Raw genomic sequence first — 14,428 nt, 5'->3', positions numbered from 1 at the left:
GGGTTGCTGGATCCTATGTTAGTTCTTTTTTAGTTTTTTGAGGAACCTCCATACTGCTTTCCATGATGGCTGTACCAATTTATACTCCCACCAACAATGTAGGAGGGTTTTGTTTTCTCAGCATCCTCACCAGCATTTGTTATTTTTTGTCTTTTTGGTTAACAGCCATTCTGACTGGGATAAGATGATATCTCATTGTGGTTTTGATTTGCATTTCCCTGATAATTAGTGATGTTGAGCATTTTTTATATACCTGTTGGCCATTTGTATATCTTTTGAGAAATGTCTATTCAGGTCATTTGGTCATTTTTTAATCAGATTATTTGTTTTTCTGTTTGTGTTCATTTGTTTGTTTTGTGTGGGTATGTGTGTGTGTGTTTGGTTTTATTTATTTGTTTGTTTATTTTTGTTGCTGGCCAGTAAGGGTATCTGAACCCTTGACATTAGTGTAATAACACCATGCTCTAACCAATGAGCTAACCAGTCAGCCCTGCTTATTTAGGTTTTTTTACTGTTGAGTTATTTAGGTTCCTTGTGTATACTGGATATTAATCCCTTGTGGGATGAATAGTTTGCAAATATTTTCTCCCATTCAACTAGTTTCCTCTTTGCTCTGTTGATTATTACTTTTGCTTTGCAGAAGCTTTTTAGTTTGATGTAATCCCATATATCTATTTTTGCTTTTGTTGCCTGTGTTTTAGAAGTCTCCATAAAATTTTTGCCCATATCAATGTCTTGGAGTGTTTCTCCTATGTTGTCTTCTAGTAGTTTTATAGTTTCAGGTCTTACATTAAAGCCTTCAATCCTTTTGAGTTGATTTTGGTAGATGGTGAGAGATAGGGGTCTAGTTTTATTCTTTTGCATATGGGTATCCAGTTTTCCCAGAACCATTTATCGGAGAGGCTATCCTTTCCCCAGTGTATGTTCTTGGCACCTTTGTCAAAGAAAAGTTGTGTGTAAGTATATGGTTTGATTTCTGGGTTTTCTATTGTTCCATTAGTCCATGTGTCTGTTTTTATGTCAGTGCCATGCTGTTTTGATTTCTTAGCTTTGTAGTATATTTTGAAGTCAGGTAGTGCAATGCCTTCACTCTTTCAGGATTGCCTTGATTGTTCAGGGTTTTTTGTGGTTCCATATGAATTTTAGAATTGTTTTTTCTATTTCTGTGAAGAATGCCATTGGTAATTTGAAAGGGATCGCATTGAATCTGTTGATCACTTTGGGTAGTATGGTCATTTTGACAATATTAGTTCTTCTAATCTATGAATGTGGAATGCCTTTCCATTTTTTGGTGTCTACTTTAATTACTTTCATCAGTCTTTTGTAGTTTTCATTTTAAAGATCTTTCACCTTCTTCGTTACATTTATTCCTAGGTATTTTATTTTTTTTGTTAGTCATTGTAAATGGGATTGCTTTCTTGATTTCTTTTTCAGCTAGATTGTTGTTGGTGTATAGAAGTGCTGCTGATTTTTGTATGTAAATTTTGTATCCTGTAACTTAACTGATCAGTTCAAAGAGTTGGGATTTTTTGGAGGTTGGCCAGTATAGGGATCTGAACCCTGACCTTGGTGTTATCAGCACCACAGCTCTGAGTGAGCTAACCAGCTAGCCCAGTTCTAAGAGTTTTTTTTTTTTTTTCCTTTTTGTCTTTTTTCGTGTCCGGCAACGGATCACAACCCTCAGTGTCGCGCCCGTATCGGTAGCAGTGCGCCACCGGGCCGGCCCTCTAAGAGTTTTTTGATGGAGTCTTTAGGTTTTTCTATATATAAAGACACGTCATCTGCAAACGGGGAAAATTTGACTTTATCTTTTTTAATTTGGATGACCTTTATTATTTACCCTGACCTTGGTGTTATCAGCCCCCCAGCTCTGAGTGAGCTAACCAGCTAGCCCAGTTCTAAGAGTTTTTTTTTTTTTTCCTTTTTGTCTTTTTTCGTGTCCGGCAACGGATCACAACCCTCAGTGTCGCGCCCGTATCGGGGACCGGCAACGGGATCGCAAACCTCGGTGCCGCGCCCGCACCGCACTCAGCCAGTGAGCGGGAACCGGTCTGTATGTGGGATCCGAACCCTCGGCGGGAGCGCCACCACACTCCCAAGCGGCGCACTGTAGCAGTGCGCCACCGGGCCGGCCCTCTAAGAGTTTTTTGATGGAGTCTTTAGGTTTTTCTATATATAAAGACATGTCATCTGCAAACGGGGAAAATTTGACTTTATCTTTTTTAATTTGGATGCCCTTTATTATTTTCTCTTGCCTAATTGCTCTGTCTTGGACTTCCAGTACTACATTAAATAAGAATGATGAGAGTGGGCATCATTGTCTTGTTCCTGTTCTTAGAGAAAAGCTTTTAATTTTTCCCCATTCAGTTTGATGTTACCTATGGGTTTGTCATATGTGGCCTTTATTGTGTTGAGATACTTCATTTGGCATATTACACACTGTTCTAGACCCTATTTTTCATACCTTACAATTTTGCCTCTGCAAATTATTCAGACTTCTAAGGAATTGTAGAAACATCTCACTCTCTCCATGGACTTTTTATATAGATTGCAGTGTCAGAGTGTAAAAGGCAATTAGAGAAAAGAATAGTTGACACCCTTTTTATTGCTTTGCTTTGTTTTCTTCTTCTTAGTCCCATTTCTGCTGAGAGAATTTTTTAAAAACTGTATTAGCTACATATGTATATACACTTCTCATCTGTTAGAAATACCAAATGAAGTAGTTGTTGGTGAAATGATACGAAATATGGGTTTTTCTTGTAAATACTTCTGTAAAAAAAAGATCTAGCAGAACAATAGGTAGAACAAGATTTGCAAAATATTGATAGTTATTGAAGCTTAGTGATGAGTATATGTGGTTCATTATTCTATTCTCTTTACTTTGTGTGTGTTCAAAATTTCTCATAATAAAAAATTTTTTAAATGGAAATGCCAAAGGTTATGGCTCACCCAAGAGTCAAGTCTTTATTGAGTCCTGATTTTCAGTTCCTAATACTGTATTTTTCCCTTTGTTAGATATGCTTTCTTCAGCTGCAAGCAGTCCTGCTCCTGAGCCTACCCCTGATCCTGACCCTGGTCCTGCTCCAGCTTCCACTCCTGTTGCTCCTCAGCCTTCGAAAATGGCTAAGCCTTTTGGCTATGGTTATCCAATTCTTCAGCCTGGCTATCAGAATGCTACAGCACCACTTAATTCTGGAGTACAGCCCAGTAGCACAGTATATTCTGGATTCCAGCAGTATCCTCAAGTATGTATTCAGTCATGTAAAGACATTGCATTTCTAAAAATTGTAAAACTTAACTACCAATTCTAACAAATCTCTGGTGATTCAAATGGATCATGTACAAGTATAGATGAACCTAGATCAAACATACATAGTGTGTGTGTGTGTGTGTGTGTGTACATTAGCTGTGATTTTTTTTATTTCCTTCATTCTACCTTTAGTTTTCAGAATCTGCAATGTACAAGTATTAATTTTATAATCAGGAAATTAAAGTAAATGTTAAGGTTTTTAGATCTCTTTATTACTGAGCTGGCACTCCCCTCAGAAAATGACATGGTAAAATATGATTTGGGATTTATTTTGGTCCCCACTCTTCACTTGGAGAATTCTATGAAGTATAACTGACTTTGGTGAGAGCCTCCACACACATAAATGCTCCTCAGTTTGCATGCTCATTAACTGCTGCCAGGACCTGTGCTGTCATGACCTGTTCCAGAGCCACCTTTTAAATATCAGTTATGAAACTGCTATGATATTTATCATACTCTGAAATACTTACAGAAGAGTAAGTATTTTACATTTATGTTTATTAAGAAAAAATATAGGGAAACAACTGAAATGGCAGAAGCATTTCTACTTAAAATAAACTGTTCTTAGTAGACTAACTTTACAGAAATTTCATCTTATAGTGAACTAAGAATAAAAATTAGAAAAAGGAAAATTATTTATTTATGGCGTTTAATCTTAGAAGTAAAGTGTAGAAAAAAAAGGGTGGAATAAAACTGGGAAAGGCATTGGAGAAATGTGGTTGGTTAGTACAGATTTCCTTGTTAGATTTTCTTTGTGGCTCTGTTGGTCCAGATGATTCACACTTTTTAAGTTAGTCTTGTCTGACTCTTGTGCTTTAGATGAATTCCTGTTTGAGGTCATATTACTTAATTCTGCATTTTAATGAGAAGAAAACTAAGTTCAAAGAAAGGATTGATTCTTTGAAGTTTTGGGCAAGGATAAAAAAAATGTTATTTTGAAAAGTGTTCTTATATAATGATATAGGACAAGAATCCACAAGCTATGACCTTTTGGCCAAATCTGGTCCACTGCCTATATTGGTAAATAAAGTTTTATTGGAACATTGGAACACAGCCATGCTTGTTCTTTTGTTATTATCTATGGCTGCTTTTGCTCTACAGTGATGGAGTTGAGTACTTGCAAAAGAGACCATATGACTCTCAAAGCTTTAAAATTACTATCTAAGCCTCTACAGAAAAAGCTTCCTGACCTGTGACATAGGAGTATAGGAAGTATTTTTTCTTATCCCGTTTTATTTGAGAGGTTATTTTAGAAAAGTTAAGAGATTGTCTTTGGAGTAAAAATAAAAATTAATATTTAAAATACCAGATTTTTAAATATAACCTTATTCTATGTGATCACAATTTTTTAAATACTGTATACAAGGGTCAGAAGAGTTTAGACAAAGGGAAAAGACACAAACTAAAAAATATAACTTGGGTTATTAATCACAGTTGAAATGAACATCATAAAGGCAAAATACTTAGAAGTAGATTGTTAGAGATCATCCTCTTTTACCTTGCATTTTTTTAACTTTTTATCGAAATATAATCTATATTGTATAAAAGTATACAAATTAGCATACAATTTGATAAATTTTTGCCCATTTTTAAACTTCATATAAATAGAATCATACTACTGTATGTACTCTTGTGTTTAGAATCTTTTGTTCAACTTTATGCTTATTATGTTGTTGTAGTTTATTCATTTTTATTGTTACATAGTACTCCGATATGTGAATACACCAGTTTATTTGTTCTGTTGTTGATGGACATTACAGTAAATTTCCAGTTTAAGGCTATTATGAATGGGCTGTTGTGAACATCGCTGTCCATGTCTTTTAAGTGAATGTATATATCTAGGAGTGGAATTGCTGGGTCATAGGGTATTCATGTTTAACTTCAGCAGTTAATGCCAGACAATTTTCCAAAGCAGATGTTCGGATTTATATCTCATTAGCAGTATGTGAGAGTTCCAGTTGCTTCACATCCTTGTCAACACTTGGAATTTTGACTTCTTTCTATTAGACCATCACCTTCCTTTCATTTTGTAAGTTAGGAAATTGAGACTCAGATAAGTGAAATCACCTGTCCAAGACCAGACTTGTTTCTGAGAATGCAAAAGTCCTTGCAGTACAGAATTAAGCACTTTTTTCCCCCTTTAACTGGTAGAGACTTATGCAGTAGAAAATCAGTGTCAGATTTGATATATGTATTTCTCCAAGGAAGGTTACAAAGTAGTGATTTATTTTCATCTGATCTGAATTTAAGATAGTTTTTTGGACAATATTGTTTCAGGGTCATTGAATGGTAATTATTTAAGCATACAACTAGGACTTACATTTAAATTCTTACCTATCTACTGAAAAATATTGTAGAATTTTATCTAAGATTAACATTATCAAACTAAGTTTACAAGAAGCTATTTATTTTTGAACTCCTAGTTAGGATAAGAATATCTTTCCTTAGTTTTAAGCAGCCTTCTATAATAAAGTACCTTTAAATGTTGCAAATACTGTAACCGAGTTGGGAGGGTTTTGAAATCTAAGGGCTTTCTTTGTATTGATTAATTTGAGATGATCTTTACTGAGTAGTGGGAAAACTCCAACAGTTGGCCTTTAAAGAAAAAAAAAAAAAGAACTTAAAATTTGTTTTTCAGGGTTAAAAAACAGGAAAAAAGTTAATGTTTAAAAATAAAAATTAGAAAAATATTTTCAGTGAATGTATAAAAAACCAGATACTGTAAAGCTTTTTAAAAACTAATTTTTTTTGTAAATTTTAACATTTGCTTGTACGTATTTTTGGGGTACAGTGTGTTGATTCAATATATGCATATACTGCGCAGATTCACTAAGGGTAGATAGCATAGTTTTGTACCTGTTCTGTATGGCTTTTTTTCTTTAAACAAACGTAGCACATGATCAATTATAGAAATGCAGATAAACAAAAAGAAGACAGTAAATTTCAACCAATATTCTTACCATCAAGTAATAAACAGCAATTCTTGGGGTCTGTCTTTTCATGTTTCTTGCTCTACAACTTGAGTGGAAAGCCAGTAAAGAAACTTGTCATCCAAATAACTTGTGTAAACAAACAAAAAAGGTTGATAAATATGGATAATTTCTTTAGCAGTATAAGAAGAGACCTTTCTATATTATTGTATATCCTTCATTATTTTGATAACCTGTATGTTTTGTAATCAACCAGTCTACCATTTGTTGGGCATAAGTCAAAGTCAACATCCTTTTATACACACGTCTTTGTGCATTTGTCTCTTTATTTTCTTAGATGAAATTTCTACAAGTGGAATTACTGAATCAAATCACTTAATTTTATAAGACTTCAGAGTTTCTATTTACACATTCAATAAAAATTTATTGAGTTCCTACTATGTGGCAGCACTATTCTAGGCACTGAGGACACAGGAAGCTAAATGAACAGAGATCCTGCTCTCAAGAAAGCTGGTGGAGGACAAGATTAACGAAACAATAAATAAGTAAACAAATAAAGTAATGAGATAATTTCAAGTAGTTACAAGTGCTATTAAGTAAGACAAGTTGAAGAAATTTGTGGGGTGAGAATATGAGGTAGGGAACTGGAGAAGTCGTCATTGTAGAAATTATGTTTGAGTTAACATTTGAAAAACAAGAAAAAGTGAGGCATAGAAAAATCAGGGGGTAGATCATTTCAGGCTGAGGAAACATACTTGCAAAGACTTAGAGCAGGAGCAAGTTTGACATGTTCCAGGAATAAAGTCCCAGTGGCTAAAACTCAGCAGTGAGTAATGGGGATGAGATCGGGGAGCTAGAGAAGGACTGTTGTCAAAGATTTGTATTTTAGTTGGAATGCAAAGGGGAGAGACGTGGGAGACTTTATGTAATGGAATGGCACCTAATTTACATGTTTAGAGAATCATTTCAGCTGCTGTGTGGAGTGGATTAGGGATGGGAGTATTTGAAAAGACAGAAAGCAGGGAGACAAACAAGCTCTGCCATAATCCAGGAAATAGATGATTGTGCCTTGTACTAAGGTGGTATCAGTGGAGATAGTAAGAAGTGAGTGGATAAAGCATAATTTTTGCCATGTTGATGGATTGAATGTGGTGGGTGAGAGAAAGGAAGGGATCAAAGGTAAGTCTTAGGTTTTTTTCACATAGCAACTGGGTAGAGGTTAGTGTATTTATTTAGATGGTGAAGACAAAGGGAGGAATAAATAGGTCTGGGAATGGGAATCGAGTTGGCCATGTTAAGTCAAAATGCCTAATAGACATCCATGTACCAGCCAGAAGAAAAAAAAAATGCCTAATAGACATCCAAATGGAGATATCAGGCAGTCAGTAGTTGATCAACCGTGAGTAGTTAGATATGGAGAAATTGTACCCATTTATACTTTAAGCAAAAGTGTGTGTGAGTACTTCAAAAAGTTCATGGAGAGATTTGTGTTATCTTTTAATTACATTTTTCTACAGACTTTGAAATACCCTCATATATGATTGCCCATTTCTTTACATTACTAAGTACAATAAGAATTATTTTGTAAAACTAAAAATATTTTTTATAATTATTAGTCATTTGTGTTTCTTTACCAAAAATCCCGGTTCATATTCTTTTACCTTTGTTCTGTATATCTGCAATAAGTATAAACCTTTTGTCTAATGTATATTGCAGCTTTTCCCCATCTTGACATATGTTTTTAATTTTAATAGTGGTTTTTTTGACCTTGGAGAAATGTTTAAACCTTATATAGTTACATTATAATTCCTTTTGTTGTTTTTACCTTTGTTTGTATCCTTTAAAAGTTCTTGTCAAATTTAAGATTATGATGATATTCTAGCTACAAATTTGTTTTTAGTTCTTTGGTGATTTCAGTTTTGCATTTTTAATCCATCTAAGGTTTTATTTTAGTACATAATATAAATAAGAAATCACATTTTCCCCACAAAAATGGTTAGCCCATAATTCACTGTCATTTATTAGGTAATCTAGTTTCTCTCACTGATCAAATATCCCACCTGTATTTTATATCCAAAATTCTTATAAAGTTGAGTCTGTTTTGGGGTTTTCCATTATATACTACTGTTGATCCATATGATCATTTTTTTCTCACTTAACAGCACTTCTGAAAACTCAGAGAATCCCTTTTATTAAATTCATATTCAGATTTCCCCGTTTCAGAAATGCCTTTTTATACTTGACTTGTTCAAATTAGGATATAAACAATAATTTACTAATTGTATTTGTTTTGTCTCTTAATTCTTGTTTTAATTTAAAACAAGTCCTCACCACCCTTTTTTCCATGTCTTTGATCTTATAAAAAAAAACTGGCGCTGTTGTGCGATAGAATGTCCCACATTCTGAATTTAGCCGATTGCTTCCTTGTGGTATCTTTTAACTTGTTCCTCTGTTTCATTTTCTGTGGACTGGAAGTTGCCTAATGGCTTGATTATATTCAGGTTTATTACTAAATTTATTCACCTAGGTCAGAATATGATATATTTTGGTGATGCATACCTCATAATAGTATCTGGTTGTCTTACTTGTAGTGGTACGAGGGCTTGATTAATAGTCTATATGGTGACATTCTGATCCTTTCATTGTGAAGTTTCTCATTAAGCTTTCACTTAATGGCTTTATAATCTGTTGATATCTGTTTATCATGTGTTCCAGATGCTCATTCCCTGAACCATTTATTTCAGTATGGGGTGTGAAATAGTGATTTTCCTGAATTTATCATTCATGTATTAGCTGGAACTCTGCAGTGCGTTCACATAATGGAGTGCTGGGTAATTATAAAAAGGAGTGCAGAAGATCTTTATATACAGAGATGGCAATTTCGGGACTTTTTTTTTCTTTTTAGGTGAAAAAGGTGCTATATTTAGAGCCGCATATATGAGGGGTCTTCAAAAAGTTCATGGAAAGAATCAAATTATCTTTTAATTAAATTCTTCTATGAACTTTGCAGTACCCTTGTGTGTTAATTTATATTTGTAAATAGAAACCATGGAAAGATTAAACCAAAAACTAATAAAAATAGTTAACTGTAGGTGGACTAATAAAAATAGTTAACTATAGGTGGAGGTGTCAAGAGTGAAACAAGATATGTCGAAATATACCTTATTGTAAAGTTTTGACATTAGAATTATATCAATGTTATGTTTATTCAAAAAACATTGAGTCAAAAAAGATAAAAAGCAATCATTAAAGATTAAAAACAAAAACAAATGAACCTGTTTATCAAGTTGGGAACATTCTTATACTGAGAAAAGTAGTGTAGCTGGTCTCAAAACTCAGGAATTTGTACATCTTAGTTGTATATAATCTAAAATGAAAAAGAACTACAAAAAAATCTTAGATTTAATTTAACAATCTGATTTATAATAATATTGGTGCTGTTTTGAAACTATTTTAGTGTATTATGGGATAAAACAAATAATGTTGTTAACCATTAGCAATCAAGATTTTCACCAAAAGAGAAATACAGGTATAAAATCAAAAGTGAAAACTCTGCCATCTTAAATTTGAATTGGAAACATTGATGTGAATTCATTGCTTTTTTCTCCTATTTAAACATGTATGTTTTCTGTTTCTATCCATTGCAAAAGTTGAGAAGTAATAAGAGCACACTGGCAATGAGCACTTTTATCAGCCAGATCATGGTTTCTAGATACAATTCCTACTTAAAAGGAACCAGAATTCCATTTTGGATAAATAACTAATTCTAGGTTTGGAGGAGGGAAAGTACAAAATGTTATGTCAGAAAGCAAGGAAGTTAACAAAGGCTAGCAAGTTCATATCAAAAGGATACTGGGGTCAGCTTGAAAGAGCTCTCACTGGCCCAAGATTGGGTAGTTTGAACATCAAATGAGTAATGACTGGAATTCATTAAATCAGTTTGAATTAACAAAAAGTCATGAATTTATAATAATATTAAAAATATAGGAAACAGAAAAATAAGTAAAGCAAAACTCATTGAACATCGTTGTACATTTCCACGATATCAACTCATTACTCTGAAAATTGATCATTGAAAAAACTTGAAAATATGCCTTTATTCTGTATGAACTGTATTCAAGGAAACCAAATTCTTGATGTTTAAAAAGCATTGTTGCTGAAATTTTGTTGTGAATTTTAACCTTGCTAATAAGATTGAAATTTATTCAGTAATTTTGCTTTGTGTTTTTTTGAAATATGCTTTATTTAAACTGTTGTATTAAGTCATTCTACTATTACCAAGTCAGATTTCAATTTTCTTACCTTCTTGCTTTTTCTGTATGTTTTTTTTTTTTTGTCTTTTTCCGTGTCCGGCAACGGATCGCAACCCTCAGTGTCGCCCCCCCGTACCGGACCGGGACCGGCAATGGGATTGCAGCCCTCGGTGTTGCTCCCGCACCTCGCTCAGCCAGTGAGCGGGAACCGGTCTGTATGTGGGATCTGAACCCTCGGCGGGAGCGCCACCGCGCTTCCCAAGCGGCGCACTACAGCAGTGCGCCACCGGGCCGGCCCAACTTTTTCTGTATGTTGATGTCCTATATATAGTGTAAGAAATATTCATGTTTGTTATATTATTCTTTTGTTTTGTTTTGAATTGCTCTTTCAGCAGTATCCTGGTATGAATCAGCTGTCTTCCAGTCTAGGAGGATTGAGTCTTCAGAGTTCTCCACAACCAGAAAGCCTGAGACCTATAAACCTCACTCAGGAGAGGAATATTTTACCCGTGACTCCTGTTTTGGCTCCTGTACCTAACTTGAATTTAGAACTCAAAAAATTAAACTGTAGCCCAGAGTAGGTATTTATTTATTTTATAGTCTTTTAAGTAATATACTTTGGTGAAAACATTGTATGACATTCAAAAATAGTAAAAGTAGTATGGTATTGATTCTCTCATTGGAAGTTTTGTTAACACAGACTTTTCTATTTTCATTTGTATAAAAGTCCTAGATGTAAAATTCAATTTAGGTCATTTGTTCCTGTTTCCGTTTCTGTCTCAATCCAGTTCCATTCCCCTATCACATAATGCTAGGAAAATTATTTCTGTTTGAATGAAAGTTTCAGAAACTCAAATCTAACTATATTTTTCATTCTTAAATCTCTTCCTTCTCACCTTTCCTCAGTAATAATTTCTGATATCTTTTAAGTAAGGTGAAATCTTTAAAATTGTATACCCTTCTTCAGGTTTTGCTTCAGAAGAACACAGACCTCACTTATGTAATCCCCAAAACAGGTTTAAAAAATGGTTTATCTCTGAATTTTCTTTTTCTACTCAGTATAGAATGTGAAGACTTTTAACCCTCTAGCTTATTGATCCAGCCTCAATTTAGAGTTGGATTTATTTTATTGAGTATTCCTCATCTCATAGAGATGTTTAGTAAACAGACTCCATCTGGTGGACACCAAGTCCTGGTATACGTTCTGTGTGGATGAAATTACACAGTCTCATAGCTACTTATTAGAACAATGGTAAGAACCTAGTCTGTCCGACTCTAGAGCCTGTACTCTTAATAACTCCAAAACCAAATGTTCTTTGTTCTTGCACGTTTTCAGTACCTCTGTCTCCTAAGAACAGGATATTCCTCTGGACCTACATGTTTTTTAGAAGTAGGGTTGATGAGTTTGTGAATTATGGCTTTGTAGTATGAATGGTAAGGCATTCCCTAAGTAGGGGGATGAGTACAGCTGACCTTTGAACAACATGGGTTTGAACTGTACAGGTCCACTTACATTCAGATTTTTTTCAACAATCCGCAGATTGAAAATTCAGTATATGTGGATGTAGAACCCATATCTACAGAGGGCTGACTTTTCATTTATGTGGGTTCCGCAGGGCAAACTGAAGGACTTGAGTATTCAAAGATTTTGGTATATGCATGAGGTGCTGGAACCAGTCCCCCATGTATACCGAGGTATAGGAATGGTGTATGTTTCTACCCAGTTATGTGGTTTTTTGTGTGAAAATATCCATCTTATCAAAAAAGCAGAGTTATTCAGTATAGGCTTTACAGTTGGACAGACCTGTGTTTGCACCATTGTTCTAATAAGTAGCTATGTGACTGCAATTTACTTCTCAAATCTCAGTAGTCAACTGTAACACAGGAATAATAATAGGGCCTACATGTTAAGATAAATTATTAATTCAATAAATATATACTGAACACCTTCTAAGTTAAGTGCAAGGCACTGTTTCTATGTAGTGGGGATAGAGTTGTAAACAAAAAGTTGCTGATCTCTATGGAATTATGGAATTTATATTCTATCAGAGAAGACATACTATGAACCATCAAACTAGTAAGTACTATATATAATGTAACATAAATAGGAGTAGGGAGGAATGGTGAAGTGTGACTATTTTAATTGAGTCTGGACAGTTTTTCCAAAGTGTTCACATTAAAGATCTGAATGGAGAGAGCAAGCCATGTGACTCTCTGTGGAAAGTGTTGTACACTGCATGAACAGCAAATGTGGAGTTCCTGAAGCAGGAACAAGCTTGGTGTGTTCAAGGACAACACTACATCTGGAGTAAATAGATATTTGGTTCTCTCTGCATGTTAACCACTCTTCTTAAAATTCCCTTTCTAGTTTCCAGTACTTCTGCTTCTTACTTATGTGTTCTTTTTTATTGATTCTTTGCCTGTTGACCTTAACTTACAACTTAATAAGTGATAAGCACTTACTCTTGAGAGAAATAGTGTTAGAGTGCCATAAGAACAAAATTATCTCTGGTCTCAAGTGGAGAAGACAGATAAGGTACACAACCAACTAAAGCAAATCAGACTAATTGATACCATAGGAGCATAAACATATCTCACAGCTCAGAGCAAGAAGTCATGCCTTCTGACTTGAGGAAGTAGAGGTTAGTGTGGTTTCAGAAGAAGCAATAACATTGACAAATCTTAGTAAGAGTGGGAGTTCAATCAGTGAAAAAGGAGCAGAAAAGCAGGAACAGCATCATTTAAGACAAACAAGTATGCCTTGGCACTCATGTTTTCTACTAATTGTGTTTTATTGAATGTGTTGTACTTTTCTACCATGGAAATGTTGAGTCCTTAATTTAGGTCTTTTGACGTTTATTACATAGATGCCTGTTTAAAGTAATCAGGACTTTCCTGCTTATAGTTATAATAATATGCCCAAATGATTTTTACTTATGTCCTTAAATGTTCTTAATCATCCTGTCTACTTAAGTGTATTTTTTTTCTGATAGCTAATGTACTCCATGTTGTTTATGTTTTTTGCAGTTCATTTCGGTGTACTTTGACAAATATTCCACAGACACAGGCTTTACTGAATAAAGCTAAGCTTCCTTTGGGATTGTTGTTACATCCCTTCAGAGACCTAACGGTAAAGTAACATATTTAAAAATATTTGTTGGTACTGACATGTATGTTTATGTACAAAGTAATTACATTTTATATTTGAAGTTAGAAATAATCTGTTAAATTCGACTTGGCAAACATTTTCTGAGTGCCAGCTTTGTGACAGACCCTAACCTAAACACTGGGAATACAGAGATGATTAAGTCATTGACCTTAACCCTAAGAAGTTCACATCTAACAGGGGACAAAGATGTAAAAACAAATAATTACAATGCAGGATAATTACTGCATGCAATTAACCAAATTTTATGAGATACATAGATAGTGAGTACAGTATAAGAAGTGATTCCCTATGGATACAGTATGCAAAAGTCTTCTATAAATGATGAAGTTTGAGATGGATTTGTAAAGATTAGTAGTTTTGGAAGTTGGAATGGCCAGAGAAGATGATCAACTTTAGGAGTGCTTTATTAAACATGAAGTACCAACAATGATATCTAGTTAGGGAGAAAAGCTGTTTGATTGTTTCTTAACAAATTTAACACATTTGTTAATTACACACATAACCTGTATAGTATTAGGGGAAGTTAAAAACACTTCATCTGTTGAAATAAAATATTACTTGTTTAAGGTTTTACAGTTTATTTGGTTTGATACCTAGCTTGCTAGATTTTTATACATTCTGGTATTTCATGCAAATAAATTGTATTTAAACTAATTTTTTTTTCTTTTGGTGGCTTGCCAGTACAGGGGTCAAATTGCAGACCTTGGTGTTATCAGCACCATTTTCTATAAGCTAAAATTCCAGAAATAATTTTATCCAGAGATAT

At 34.2% G+C, this 14,428-nt stretch overlaps 1 protein-coding gene across 5 annotated transcripts in view; it reads left to right on the top strand.

Annotated features, from left to right (window-relative positions):
* The window catches only part of SEC24B (SEC24 family member B), a 77,603-nt gene that overhangs the window by 42,456 nt on the left and 20,719 nt on the right, over positions 1–14,428 (top strand). For 3 of the 5 annotated variants that reach the window (XM_008571974.1, XM_008571976.1, XM_008571978.1), the window contains 3 exons: positions 3,016–3,245; positions 10,886–11,070; positions 13,521–13,623. In XM_008571974.1, the coding sequence (XP_008570196.1) occupies positions 3,016–3,245; positions 10,886–11,070; positions 13,521–13,623 (518 nt within the window). The remainder of the gene's footprint in view (positions 1–3,015; positions 3,246–10,885; positions 11,071–13,520; positions 13,624–14,428) is intronic. The other 2 variants (XM_008571977.1, XM_008571975.1) reach the window with 1 other exon arrangement.

Source organism: Galeopterus variegatus, unplaced genomic scaffold (genome assembly GCF_000696425.1).
Source record: "Galeopterus variegatus unplaced genomic scaffold, G_variegatus-3.0.2 Scaffold741, whole genome shotgun sequence".
NCBI lineage: Eukaryota > Metazoa > Chordata > Mammalia > Dermoptera > Cynocephalidae > Galeopterus > Galeopterus variegatus.
This window is presented reverse-complemented; position numbering and strand designations above follow the sequence as displayed.